The sequence below is a fragment of the Rhinatrema bivittatum genome, chromosome 17 (genome assembly GCF_901001135.1).
Source record: "Rhinatrema bivittatum chromosome 17, aRhiBiv1.1, whole genome shotgun sequence".
In the NCBI taxonomy this organism is placed as follows: Eukaryota; Metazoa; Chordata; class Amphibia; order Gymnophiona; family Rhinatrematidae; genus Rhinatrema; species Rhinatrema bivittatum.
The window spans coordinates 35,136,936-35,152,342 of record NC_042631.1 but is presented as its reverse complement, the minus strand read 5'-3'; the positions used below and the strand labels follow the sequence as shown (position 1 = coordinate 35,152,342).

Here is a 15,407-nt window from a genome sequence, read left to right as displayed (position 1 = left end):
TTCACCATTTTTGTCTTCATCACCTCCTCTGGAAGGGCCTTCCAGGCATCCACCATCCTCTCCGTAAAGAAATATTTCCTGACGTTGGTTGTAAGTCGTCCTTCCTGGAGCATTACTTCATGACCCCTAGTTCTACTGATTTCTTTCCAATGTAAAAGGTCGTGGGATCATACCTCAGTGGTGGTGTTTGGTATTGATTTGGTATCTCGGGCCTGGATAGCAGCATCACTGTGGTTGGTGGAGTGTGGTCCAATTCATGGTATTGCAGACAGAGCAGGCAGATGCAGTTAGTCAATCACAATCACTGGATTTTGCTGGATGCTGGATCTAGGCCACATTGCTTTACTGAGGCATGGCATGCAGAAAGGCAGAGCAACCAGCAACTACAGGACTTTCATGTTCCATTCATTCATCTTGCCACTTGCATGGCAAATCTGGATAGCCAAAAAAAGGCAGATTAATTTTAAGGAACACTAGCTTTTTCATCAAGGGTGGTGACAGCCTGGAGCAATGAGGGCTTATGATGTCTCCTGTCATGGAAAACACTCTTTCGCTGGGGACAGTGAACAAGAGAGATAGTGTTGAGCCACTCACTACATTTGATCAGATATTAGACTTGTGAGACCAATATGCAAGCACATCTGTCTCAGTGTCTTCAATGGACTCAGTGAGATAGCGTGTCGCTGAGATTTGAGCTGCCATCTCCTTTGGTGGTATTAGACGTGAATCTTTCTTCCCAGCTGCTTTAATGATCACCTGAGACAGAAGTGAGGTTTGTTTCTGTTTTCCTGTGGAGGGTGTGCTAGATGGCGATGATGGGGTGCTGCTCTGACTTGCGCTACGGACTGACCCAGTGAGGGTGTTTTCTCCTGTGCCACATCCCTTCTGGCTCAACCTCTGGCTCTCTAGCTGACAGACCTTCTCTGTCAGCATGCTTTTCATGTGTGTCAGATTGTTCATCTCCAGTGCACTTGTATTATACCAAGAGGCCATCAACTCCGCAAATAAATCATTCATCTTCACGAAATTGTCAGCCACACTAAACAACCCTAGAGAATTATATGCTGCTGTTAAGAAACTAATTAACCCCAGCTCAGCCACCTCTACTCTTCCACCTTCACTCCCAGGGATGAACATCGCAGAAACCTTTGCCACACGTTTTACTAACAAGACAGCAACGGTAAACAAAACCTTTAATAACTCCCATCTGGAAGAAACCAATGAATAGAACTCAGATGGCCTAACCTGGGAACGTTTCGAAGATATTATGGAATCTGACACCATCAAGATCATCAGTAACCTCAAACTATCGGCTAATCCCCTTAATCCCTGTTATACTACCCTTATTACATTGATCAAACTGGATATTGCTCCATTTATGACTAAGTTCATCAACTCTTCCCTTCAACTTGCTATTGTCGCTGACTTATTTAAACAAGTCCGACCCACATAAGAACATAAGAAATTGCCATGCTGGGTCAGACCAAAGGTCCATCAAGCCCAGCATCCTGTTTCCAACAGAGGCCAAACCAGGCCACAAGAACCTGGCAAGTACCCAAACACTAAGAAAATCCCATGCTACTGATGCCAGTAATAGCAGAGGACATTCTCTAAGTCAACTTAATTAATAGCAGGTAATGGACTTCTCCTCCAAGAACTTATCCAAACCTTTTCTAAACCCAGCTACACTAACTGCACTAACCACATCCTTTGGCAACAAATTCCAGAGCTTAATTGTGCGTTGAGTGAAAAATAATTTTCTCCGATTAGTCTTAAATGTGCTACTTGCTAACTTCATGGAGTGCCCCCTAGTTCTTCTATTATCCGAAAGTGTAAATAAGTGATTCACATCTACTCATTCAAGACCTCTCATGATTTTAAAGACCTCTATCTTATCCCCCCTCAGCCGTCTCTTCTTCAATCTGAACAGCCCTAACCTCTTCAGCCTTTCCTCATAGAGGAGATTTTCCATCCCCTTTATCATTTGGTCGCCCTTCTCTGTACCTTCTCCATCGCAACTCTTTTTTGAGATGTGGCAACCAGAATTGAACACAGTATTCAAGGTGCAGTCTCACCATGGAGCGATACAGAGGTAGTATGGCATTTTCTGTTTTATTAACCATTCCCTTCCTAATAATTCCTAACATTCTGTTTGCTTTTTTGACTGCCGCAGCACACTAAGCCAACTATTTCAAAGTATTATCCACTATGATGTCTAGATCTTTTTCCTGGGTGGTAGCTCCTAATATGGAACCTAACCGTGTAATTAAAGCAAGGGTTATTTTTCTCTATATGCAACACCTTGCACTAATTCGCGTTCAGAAAGCACCACAGCACCAAATTACTGCTGCTCTCCAGCTTTGACACAGTGAGACGAGGTTTTGATCAAGGTTCAGTGTTTCTCCTTTGCCTCTGCCGCATTTGACACCATCAACCATACCATCCTATTCTCAAGACTGCGCTCCATTGGAATGTCTGACTCCGTGATGGCCTGGTTCTCATCTTACTTGAACAACAGAACCCAACAAGTCACAATCGACTCCTTCACTTCCTCCCTGACGCCCCTGAGCTCTGGGATACTTCAAAGTTCTGCTCTATCGACTGCCTTATTCAACCTTTACCTTACTCCTTTATATTGAACCCTTGCCAACCTTGGAGTCCACTACAAGATCTACACCAATAACATTCATTTCCTTTTTCCCCTAAAGGAAACCTGGACCCTCACAGAATATTTCCTCACCCATAGATGGCTATACAGCAATAAACTAGCCCTCAACATCTTCAAAACTGAAATCATTATCCTAACACGCCAACTAGTGGATAATGCACCCAACCTTTTCTTCTTTGACTCCCAATCAATTGCCATCTCACAAAATGTAAGAAACCTGGGAATCACTATTGACTCATCGTTTTCTATGCACCAACATATAAGAACTATTACCAGGTCCTCCTTCCACAAACTACGCTTACTCCATCAACTTAAACTCCTTGAACCTTCCAACTTTAGGACTGTCCTCCAATCCCTAATATTCTCTATCATAGACTACTGAAACTCCCTCCTGGCAGGTCTACCTTTTATATGTGACCCATCCTCTACAGATCATTCAAAATTTGGCAGCAAGACTCCTTACGGTCAGTCTGATATGCAATCACATCTCTCCTGTTCTCAATCCCTACATTGGCTCCCAATCCCTTTCCAGGTACAATACAAGCTTGCCATGATTATACACTCCTTGATTCATAACTTGCACTCGCCCTGGATTTCCTCTATAATAAAAATCCATACCCCCTCCTAGCACCTCAGATTGTCCAATCTCATGCCTTTAGATGTCTCATCCCCTAGGCTCACACACCTCGAGGAAACCAGAGAATGCGCCTTCTTCTCAGGATCTCGCCTTTGGAACACCCTACCCAAAGAACTAAGATGCCTCCAAAATAGAACTTTCTTTAAAAAAGTTCTCAAAACCTCTCTTTTCAAAAAAGCTTTCTCAAGCTTGACCATGTATTATTGTAATGACATGCTATTCCTGAATGATATATATAATGTCTGTTTCCCCTTTTATTTCTGTTTATGTATGCTCTTATTGTTCCCTGCTCTGAACATAGGAAGGGTGGGTAATAAATCTCTTTAAATAAAGAAATAAATGTTTCCCTTTCACACAAGGATCACATAATGTAGTGAGCTTGTATGTGGGATTTCTGGTCAGAGGTACTAGTCTCTCTGTCACCTGCTTTTCCAAGGACACCCAAACAGTGGTAGCACCTCACCTCTCATTCCTCTTCCTGTTGAAAGCCCTCGTCTTTTCTAACTGGTTGTTTACTATTCGGATGACATCTCCCAAGATGGCGCTTGTAGCACTCAAGCTCCTCCATGGCATCCTTAGAGGGCTTCAGGATTGCTGTCTCATGACTGACCAGTCTGATGTCCTAGGGGAGCCTGCACACTTATTTCCATTTCCCGAGACACATCATGCAGGGGAGTCTGTTGCTCCATTAGCCTCTGCAGCATTGTGAAAGTTGAATTCCAGTAGGTACCCCACATCTATAATGAGGTGCTTGTGAGGCATCTGTAATTCCTCTGCTTTTCATGGAGAAGGTCACCCGCCCTTCACGCTTTGGTGGAAATGCCTAGCTATTTTGTCTACACTCATCTAGTAAGGCCATGCGGTATGCATGCTCTGGGATTCCTGGACCCCAGCCCCAGGGCCTCCTTCACTGCTAAGTGCAGGGTGTGAGTGAAGCATCATATACCTGATATCCACCATCAGATACTGCCTTGAATCATATTAGAGCCATTGCAGTGATAAAGAAACCTGCATTGATACTTCTGGCTCTCTGATCCAGCTGCAGCCCTCCAGAATTTCCTCAAATCACTGCTAAAATATTGGCAGAGGTATGGGAACCTGTGTCCTGTTGCTCCAGCCTCTGTGAAGCTGCTGCCTGCCCCTACCTCGGCCAGGTCCCATCAGTGTTGTGGCATTTGTGATGTTCGTATGTCACTTGTGAAATGGACACTGCTCTCCTGTGCCTTCACCAGCAGCACCTGCACATGGCTATGATAATGTTTATACAAATTGGGGATGATCTTTCTGCTGAAAGTGGTCCTGGAGGGAATATAGTTTGGCACTAGAAGCTGCAGCAAATGCCTGAGATCCATCTTCTCAATGACCTGCAGGGGCTGATTGTCTAAAGCAATCATCTCACCGATAGTCCTTGTCACCACTTTGGGATGCTGCCTACCTCTTTCCCTGTGACGGTGCCACTGAATACCACCCCATTTCCTCTATTGTGGGCTGTCGCATCTTAGCTATAGATGGGGACTGCTGTTGCCGGCCTGCCACCTGACTGGTGGAAGGAAACTTGAGGAACACTCATCCCCTTTTCAAAGAATAGTGTCCTCTGCTTGCAGAAGGGGCCCCTGACTACTATCCCCAGGTGCACATTGAAGAGGATGCTGCTTCTTCAGGTGATACTCCATTCCAGCATTGCTTAAGAGGCCCAGTTGCTTCCCTCGGCTGATGTCCTTTGCATAATAGTTTACAACGCGCAAAGCGTGGTCCTCCCTCATTTGAAAATGGCTCCAGATCACAGATTTCTTTTGTGATTTCATGCCTCTGTTTGCATACTTTGGGGTGGATGGTGCTGCTGGCAATGAAGTGGGGTCACAGATGAAGCTTGAGGAACTGCAGCAGAGGATTCACTCATTCTATTTTCCTGCACTGTCGGTGTGGCCTGCTCCTCCTCACTAACATGTCTTCCTGCCTCTCTCTCTCTCCTCTGACAGTGAAGTGGAAGCAGGCACAGTACTGACTAAACCTCCTAATACAGGGTCTTCAGCTGATGTCTCTCCTATCTCTGCTTCAGGAAATCCTTTGAAGGGAGATTCATGAAGCTCTGAATCAGAAGAGGATGACAAACTGATCCTTAGCCTCTGCTGCATTAAGGGTTTGCGGTGCTGGTTTCATTTTCACTACTTGTACTTATACTTCTGTAGGCACTGGGGGTTGTACACTGCTGCTACTAATACTACTAGTGCCTTCCCTTTCTCTCTACTCTGAAATAGCAGAATCTGGCTGAGATATTGATAGAACAACTGGCATATCCTCCCCAAATCTCAACTTCTTGTGGCTTGACATGCCTGTCTCCCCTGCTGACGTTTGGGATTTGAAAAAATCCCTCTTTATCTTAGTTGGTGGACTCGCTGTTGTCTGTCTAGCAAATCCCCTGCCAACAACTGTGGGCTTCCCACGTCCTTTGGCTGACATAATGGATTTTTTTTTTCTGCTGCAGTGCTGGACAAAAGATGTTGTCAATTAATATTTAATTTCTGAAAATTTGGTGGTTAATCACACTGATGACTCTAGTGTGATGAACTACTACAGTGATCCTTCTGTGTGTAAGACTGAACAATACACAGAGAGAATACGCTACAGTATGTTCTTATGTAGAACAAGAATTTAGTAGTATTTTGCTCTGCTAGTGACTACAGTGCACGCTGATGCATACAACACACAGAAAAAGTGAAGAATGATATAGTACTATACTATGTGTGTGAGCTCACTACTGGTAAACCAGAAGTAAAAGTGAGTGCACTAATAATTTAAATGCAGTATCAAAATAAAAATAATCCACAAAGTGACTGGCTGTACCTGTGGTGGGGTAACCGGCACAAACCTACTGCACTCTTTGTGGATGGCACTAACATATCTAAGACCCAGACAAAGAGAGTTAAAACAGCCTCTTTATGTGGGATACTGTGGCAGAGTTCAGATACAGCGCTAGTACTACACTGGTAGCAACAGGTTTAAAATTTAATAAATTGCTACAAAAATATCCAGTGCCAGCTAGGCAGGCCAGGCAGCTTAGAGTGACTTCCCTCTAAAGGGAAGGGAGTGATGGAAAATACTAACCTTCCTCTAAGTCAGTAGCAGAGACAGCAGTGAGATGTTTTAAAAAAAAAAAAATTATAAACCTGTGCAAATTAACACAGTGTGACAGCAGCTAACAGGATTAGAAGGAATGTTTCTAATCTTGAACCAAAGCACTGTTGATACAGAAGACTGTAGTAATACAGAATTCTAAGACAACAGCAAAGCAGGATGTATCCTCCACCAGCCAGAGAGATAATCCAACTGCAAGCTGAAACAATCTGCGATTGAAATGTAAAGGATGGAAAGTTCAGTGATTCGCTGATTTAGAAAAATGCTTCCCTCTGATATGTTCCCTTGCTTTGTCAGTCTGGTTTCCTTGATAACAGATCCCGGTTCTCCTCTTACCTCAAACATGAGTCATAGGCATGAGGGCTGGTTGCTATAGAACTCCCACATGATCTGCCCAGTCTATTGTTTTAATGCGCAAATGCTTTTCAATGGGGAAACATAAACGAATGAAACAAATGACACATGTTTCATTCGTGGAACTTTGCTCATACATTTTGGAGGCAACGAATCAAAGGAATATGGTATATTTGTCGCGGATAGGCCATTTGTTTTAAACGAATGCACAATCCCTAGTAGGGATCTTAGTTCATCTTGTTCTGCTTTCCCAGTAGGAGTGTATACGTTTTCTAGGGCCCTATATTCTATTTACAGTGTTGCCTTTTCATAGGAATGTTTTTTCTTGTGTGAGTCCTAGGTGTTAGTGGCTGTTATTCTAACGCAGATTTGCTACAAAGTTCTGAGTGGTGTTTTTCACAGTGTATAACCAATGTGCCTAATAGTGGAGGGAGTTTTGTTGTTAATAATATTTAGAACCTAGTCATTTAGTATAATAAAAATCCTTGCATTCAATGGAAAAGCATGCTCGTTGAAGCCAATACATCCACTGATAAAGGCCATCAGGAGCACTTGGCTTACACTTTTAGCAATACTTGCCAAAAGCACACTTCTGTAACTGACTTTGAAAAAGCAAGTTTTAAAATATTCATCTATTAGAATACATTCCCTGTGTATCTCACTCTTTATACCCGTGATGGATCATGGATTATATCAATCATGGTTTAAAGGCACACACTCCGTTTAACAAAATAGAGATTATTAATTAGTTGCTTAGAAGTTATGATTACAATCTGTACAGATAAGGATCATAGTTTTGGGAACACGGTCACACTTATATCTACTATAGATTAAAAATAATAAGTGTTTATGTTTTAATTTTTAAAAAATCAAACATTTAACAGAGTCTCCAGCATGTGGTCTTGTGTAATGGGTGAGTGCATAATTTTCCTATTTTGCTGTAATACTAAATTGCCTCGCTCTGACTCCCTTTAAGAATGTCTTTCAGTGAGTCTACTCGTCAGCTGGTTGTGAATGTACTCAGACAGTGCACTAATTTATTTAGCCTGATAAAGGTTGAATGTTTTAAGTGTTCAGTATGCAGTTAATAGTAGTCAGTTGGCTGAGTGACTGTGATTCACATTTGTGAATCCATTCTGCTGTTTACATTACGGTATTAGTTTTCCCTAACTGAACTCCTGCTGTTCTTAGTTGGTCTCCCATTCAAGTAGTAGCCAGATCCAACCTTGCTTAGCTTACAGGGAGCACAATATGAATGCTGGTCCAGTGTTCTCCGAGGTGCAGCTTGTAAAGTAGAAGTATCCAAAGCTCGAAGTACTATCATCTCAATAGAAATTAAATATAAATCAGAATAGGGGAACTTACTGCAATAATTTTGTTTAGTTAACTGAAACCTGAATTTACTGAAACATTTTTGTTTTGCTTAAATTTGTATTTGTTACATTTCATTAAATGCCCTAACTTTTAAGCCCAAAGCGAGCTTCAATAGAGTTACAATTCCACATATCTGCCCAAAAGGGGATATGCAACTTATCACATAATAACAAATGTACAAAACACAAAATCCCACCCCACCCCTTCCTTAACCACCTTTCAATTGTGGGTGAAGTTGGGAAAACAGAATGGCTGAGAGAAATTGAACCAAAGTGACCTGAAATACGTAGCTGAATGGAGGAATTGTTGGGAGAGGTGTACTGGGTGAAACTTGACTGCGAAAAAGATCAACAGCCTAAAAAGAAAAGTGCAAGGTTACCAAAGAATGGGGTCGGAGAGGAGAGAAACTGGCGGAACCGGTTGAACAGGCTCCCTCCCACTCCCACTCCCAGGAGCCCCTGGCACTGGGCCAATCCAGGTAGAGACCTTTTAGGAAAGCAAAGCGTGAGAACAGTGAGAAAAGAAGAACCAACATTGGGGGTGGGCCAGTGTCAGGGGGGGCAGGTTACCTGAGCAAAAGGTGCAAGAAAATCGCAAAAGTCCACAGTTTTCAACCTTCCATGCTCGGAGCTCTCTCCATTTTCCTGTTTTATCCTTTCTGCAGTTTGCTTGTTTCCTGCAGTTTCCTGCCTGTTGTGGCTTTGTATTGGATTTAGCCAGCAGGATACAGGCCCCATGCCTAGAAGCTGAAGAGCCCCTATTAAGGAGAGAAAGACCCTGGCTTTCAGAAGGGCTGGCAGTGTCTACACTGTTTCTGCAGGAAAACTGCCTCAATAAAACCGCACAATTTTTAAACAAAATTTCCTTCTTTCTTAGCGACTTTGAATGTTAGCAAGTAGCTGTCAGATTTAGAGGGTCATTTACTAAGCCCCGGTGTTTTCCCCAGCAGTAGAATACATGAAGATCTGCGCAATGGTGACCCCACAGCTCAAGGCTCACATCTTGTTAAAAGGCCAGAGTGGCCCAACAAAGCGCCCCCACCCTGTGCCCGAAGTAGAGAAAACCCCACCGGGGGGGGGGGGGGCTGGAGAGACCTCCTGCCTCACTCCCTCCCCAAGGGGAGGAGCTTGTACCAATAAGCTTCTTACTTTATCTTTTTCTTTTTCTTAAAACTATTTCTACACTGGGGCCACCTCAAGGGGCAGCTGGAGGTGGGGGAATGGAGGGATTAGGGGGGGGGGGTTCTTCAGACTCCTGGTGCAGTTTCTTTACTGGGCGGGGGGGGGGGGCGCTCTGTTAGGCTGCTCGAGCCCTTTAACACATGGCGCATCGGGGCACGCGTTAGCATCCTGGTGCTCACCAGGAAAGTCAGCCTTAACTCTTGAGTTGTAGCTTAACTATGGATCAAATAAGGCAGCTTACAATTTTTAAGGCAAGCTGTGTTATTTCATCTACATATTTTAGGCTAGTAATAAGCTGCTTTGCATACATTTGCAATATGGGGGTGCTGTGTGTGTGAAATGATGTGTGGTATTTAAAATACCACACTTTATTGCTGCATTAAGGTGTTTGCCATACAGTAAAGGCCTAGCGCAGCTTAAATAAACCCCCCTTACATTCTAGACCTCTATGTACACTGCAGCCTCAGTGACACAAATGTTTAGGATGCAGAGGGATAGGTTGGATGGAAAATGTCCAGAGACATGCAATACAGTTTCCATCAGGCACGGATTTAGGCATTGGCATCTGCTTCCGGCGTCAAATTTTGATAGGCACTGCAGCGTTGCGGCTACTGCTATGCTCTATCGGGGCCCACCTGCCTCCCAGCTGCTTACCTAAAGCAGCTTTATCCTGATCCTACACAGCGGCAGCATCAGCAACCTAAAAGAAATTCAGCGTGGGGACTGTAGCCCATAGCCGCATGCTCAAGGCCCTGTCTCTCACATGGGTTTCCATAGTAACAGGAAGCCCGTGTGGGGAAAAGGGGCCTGGGCCTTGACTGTGTGGCCGTGGGCCGCAGGCCCCGTGCTGAATTTCTTCTAGGGTTGCTGCTGCCGTTGTGCAGGATCAGGACAATGCTGCTTTAGGGGAGCCACTGGGAGCTGACCCCCTCCCTTGCCCGAGTTTCTCAGGGGAGGGGAGGGGAGGGGAGAAGGGTGTTTGCCACCCTCTGCTGCCTATGGGTGCCGGCAATGCAAATCTGGCCCTGGTTTCCATCATATTCTTTCCAGAAAACCAGATGGCTTCTGACCGTGCATCTGGGATATCTTTCCTCAGACATCTGTCAGCTATGGAGTACAATCTGCTTTAGGCATCTGCTTTCCCTCTTTGAGCTCAGAACTTAAAATGCCCTCTCTACAGAACTTTAGTCACTGCTTCTCTCGCTATACCAGATCTAGTCAAGACGAAATTCAGCTCTCCCATGTGGAAGAAAGAGGAGTTAATTGTGAGGATTACATAGCAGTTCCTATGAAAGATTATATTCAGGAGATCCTGTTTATGCTGTGTGGTTACTGTAATTCCAGAACAAAAATCTGGACTCTTTGAAAACAGCTAGACCCAGAGTGGTAGAGGAGGGAAAGGCCTAGCTATCCTCGCTAATTGCAGCAGCTTTTAGCTACATTCTGCTCAGAAGCATGAGCACGTACTAATGGGGATGCCTCAGTAACAGGACCAGGGGAAACCTGTCCATATCTTCCCAAGGTTCTCGGACTGGCTGCACCCCTGGTGCATAGCCAAACTCAAGATTTTTAAGGCTGTGACTGCCCTAGCAAAACCAGGGCATGCCTTAACCCTCCTGTGACATTCTTATGTTGTGTGCTTTGTTGCATGCATTCTGAGGCAATGGTGGCCACCCCGAGGGATGCAGCCTGTTTGTGATGTCCTTGTGATTCATGCTTTGAGATGAAGTAAAAGTAAGTGTGCTGACAGCTAATGTTTTAAACTGGAAGGCACCATGGCCTCTTTCCTCCCCACATAGAGGAATCAAGTGTCAAAAATAGAGTAGTGGAAATGTATCTCCTTACCTGATCTCTTTATTCCCCCCTTGAAATAGTTAATGTGACTGAGGCTGCAGCCACCATAAAAGTGTCACCTTCTTTTGCTGTTTTGTGGCCAGTATTCCCATGAAGCTTCTAAGGCAATCATTCTTGGTGTCAAACAGTGCCATCTCCTCCTCTTCTGGATAGATGTCCTAACTATATCCTGGGATGAACCTCATCTTGCCCCATGTCTTCCCATACATTCTCTTCTGTAAAATGAAGTTTTGTCTACCCCATCCCCATCTATGGTCCTGTCAATCAGCAATGGTCCTTCTCCAGGGTCTTCTGTAGTGAACACCGAACTGAAGTATTTGTTTAATATTTCTGCCATTTCTTTGTCTCTCTCCACACATTGCTTCTAGTCACCTTTCTATTTCACTATATCACTTTGGGCCTCCCTGTTTTCTCTGATATATCTGAAAAATGTTTTATTAACTCGCTTTACCTCTTTGGCAATCCTTTCTTCCACTTGACCTTTTGCTTTCCTGATTTCTTTCTTTGTCTCCCTTAGTTTTAACAGATATTCTTCCTTGTGTTCCTTTGTTTGGGATCTTTATACTTCTTGAACGCTGTTCTTTTTGCCTTAATTTTTTCAGCCATCTCCTTAGAGAACTAGATTATTTTTTTTCCTCTTGCTCTTGTTTACTTTTCTTACATATAGATTTAATGCCTTTTAATAGCTCCTTTTAATTTGGCCCACTGTTGTTCCACCTCTCCCCATTTTCTCCCAGTCTTCCAGTTCTTCCTCCAGGCAGGTCCCCATTTTGACACTGTCTGTATCTGTGAAATTCAAAACTCGGGTCTTTGTGTGACTTCTCTGAATCTTATTCGTGATATCGACCCGTACCATCTGATGATCACTGCTGCTCAGGTGAGCCCCTACCCCAACATTAGAGACATTATCTCCATTAGCAGATATTAGATGGAGTCTCAACTCTCCATTTGTTTCAGCAAAGCCCCTTCAGGTCATCCACTGTCTTTTCTACTTTTTTGTAGATTCCGCAGAAGGGATGCTCCAATCTACATCCAGCAGATTAAAATTTCCAGCAATCAACACTTCTCCCTTCTTTCTACCTTTGGATGTCCTCGATCACATCGCTGTCCAGTTCTGTTTGAGTTGGAGACCTGTAGATCACAGCAGTAAAAAATGGTAGCACCATCTTTTTTTTTTTTTTTTTTTTAGGAAGATCCATAATGCTTCTTCTTGACCCCACATCCATTGCAATTCAGTTGTTTGGACATTGTTTACGATATAAAGAGCTATCCCTCTCCCTTTTCTGTCCTTCCTTCCTTAACAAGTTATAACCTGGGCTGGCTGCATCCCAATCATGAGACTCAGTGAAGCATGTCCCTGTAACAGCAACAATGTCCAAGTCGCTTCCACCAGACCTGGGAATTTATTGCTCAGACTACGAGCATTAGCAGTCATAGCTTTCCAGCTGCTCTTCCTACTTACCGTTTTATGGTTTTTTTTAACTGATTGATTTTGTTACTTTCTTTTCCCACTTCATGTATTGCTAATGCTTGGGGGTGACATGCCAATTTCACTGGCCACCTCCAGCCACCCCCGCTTCCTAGTTTAAATGCCTGATACTTTTTCACTTAGCATCCTCTTTCCTGTCAAGAAAAATGTAGGCCATCCTTATCATATAACCTTTATTGCTTCAAATGTGGCCTTAGCCCCCAATGTATCCAAAACGACTTTCCTTACAACCCAGGTTTGAGTCAGGAATTGAAATTATTTATATGGCATAGCCTTTCCCTTTCCTGTTTTTACTTTCTAGTAAAATAGTAACATAATAATGACAGCATAAAAAAAATTCAGGGCCAATCCAGTCCTGCCCAACAAGTTTCTCAAGGTGGTAGGAACTGCTGCTCTGTTTTCTGTTATGGCTCACTGCTGATTTTTTTGCAATGATATTGGTGCTTTGAGTTTGGAACTGGTTGTTCTTGGATGTCTTCTGCTTTGTGGCTATTTGGCAGCACCAGGAAAACCGTGCAGTAATAGCATGTGAACTGGCTAGTCTGTGGTGCTAGCCTACAAGGCCCAGCACAGTGTTCTTTCTCTTTTGCAGAAAAATTGTATGCTTCCTTCTGGACCCAGCTACTGGGCCAGGGACGAGTCCTGACCGTCATCTATAACACTACCTAGCAATCAACTACAGATCGCATGTGTAATCCAGTCCTCTGTGCCGAGGACCATCAATGTAATAGGTGGGGAGAGGGACACAGAGAGGAACAAAACACCATAACCTGTGAACTTATTGTGCTCAAGAAAGGGCCATAGAAAAGAAGCCCAATGCTAAACAACAGAAGCTGAATAACGAGAGAGAGATGAAAAAATAAAACAATACAGTAGGCAATCATTTTAATGTGTGTGTTTCTTTTTAGCACTTTTTTCCTCCCGCCTACTTTCCATTCCTTTAGGACTGTCTATTGGAAGTCCATGGCTTGGAAGTATTGGACTGCTAACAAAACTGTTTTTTCTTTTTCAGGAGAACGATGGTCTGTTGACACCCTGGAGGGAAAACCTGCTCCTGCTAACAGAGCTCCAGGAAGCTGTGAGTTCTCATCCTTTGCTCCCTCACAGACCTTCCTTTTTTCTTGCTATCTCCCCTTCTCCTAACTCTGTCCAGCCCCAACCTTGCCCGGCTTCTCGGCCTCCCTCGTTTCCCTTGCTTTTTCTCTCTCTCCTTTTCCCACCTTTGCCTGATGAGGAGCATCACTGTAGTCAATTACAGACGAGACCAAAGGTCTTTGAAGTGGTAAGGCACTTTTTGACATCAGAATGGAACTGTAATGGAGCTATAGCCTTTGCATGTTATAGGAAGGTTACAGTTATCTGTATTTGAGAATCATTTAATATCTCTTAATTTATGTGGCACCTTTGGAAAAACTCTCAGTAGCTGGTTACTATGGGTGCTCCTTCACAGGAGGTGACACTGACTTGTTTATTCAAGACCAAAGTTTTATAAAGAAGATATTGGTAGGGATGGTCATTCAGGAAAAAGAAATAGTAAATGAGAAGCAATTTCCTATTTCTTTTCGGTCATTTTCAAAACGGAACGATAAGTTTGATGACATTTTGTCAGAATCTTTTAAATCGATTAAAAAAAAAAAGTCATCAATTCAGGGCTAGGTCTAGGCTTGATGCTGGAATCTCACCTAGGGAATGGCCAGATCCAAAACCCTATGGTTGAGCATAACTCCGGCATCTCGGCCTGGGCTTCACCTAGGCATGGGCCGCATTCCACCAAAAGAACCGCAGCCTTTGCCTGAGTGCATGCTGGGATCTCAGCCTAGGCCCTGGCCCAATACTGGGGCCTCGGCTGAGAGCCAAGCAAAGGCAGAGGCCCCAAAAATATTTTCACTTACCTAATTCAATGTTTCCAGCCCAGTCTGGAAGCTGGGTCTTGACGCCTGGGCCAGGGCTCAGACCCAGGTCCAGTCGGTCCGCTTGGGCCTGGGCCCATGCCCTGGCCTAGGCCAAGGCCCCAGCGTCAGGCCTGGTTCGAGCAAAGGCCCAAGCATCTGGACCCGGTCTCTGGACTGGGCTCTGGCATTAGGACCAGGCCTCAAAGCCTGAGCCTTGTGTAGGGCTTAGGCCGAGGTAGCGGTGACCTACTGCGGCCTAGGCCTATGCAAGGCCAATGCTTTGGCTTGGGCCTAATCCTTGGCATCATATCCCCTCTGGATTGGGTAAGTGGGGGCCAGGGAGGATTCTGGGTTTGACATTTTTTCGGGTTGTGGGGATGGGAGGCTTTGAGAGGCCCCGTTTTCCCCCCCCCCCCCCATTTTTAGGGGGATTTTTTAAATGTTTATGTGACTGATCCTCCGGTTGCATCACCAGTAGGACCTGGTTGAGCCCTTTCTCAGCTGGAGGGAGAGAGAGAATAGGTTAGAGTGAAGAGAGAATCCATTCAAAAATACAGCCTCTCCTTCTGTGGGGTCTGGAATGGCCAACCCACTTGAAACAATATATATCCAAGCCCTTGCTACAGCTTGGGGTGCAGTCCATTTAAGCTAGCACAGAGTGCAGAGGTGTCAGGAGTTAACTTTTGCTCTTTTTACAGGCCCAGTCAGTAAAGGCAGGGCTAACCCAAACTGTTGGTCTTGACCAGGGTCAGCAGGGATTTCCTCTTCCAGTACACAACCTGTCTGGTTGAGTTCCCTCTGAGTCTAAATTTATGGATTTCTG

At 44.3% G+C, this 15,407-nt stretch overlaps 1 protein-coding gene across 1 annotated transcript in view; it reads left to right on the top strand.

Moving 5' to 3' along the window:
• Positions 1-15,407, top strand: part of ANO9 (anoctamin 9) — a 110,982-nt gene that overhangs the window by 28,574 nt on the left and 67,001 nt on the right. Inside the window, exon 2 of the mRNA XM_029582533.1 lies at positions 13,705-13,770. Coding sequence (XP_029438393.1) covers positions 13,705-13,770 — 66 coding nt within the window. The remainder of the gene's footprint in view (positions 1-13,704; positions 13,771-15,407) is intronic.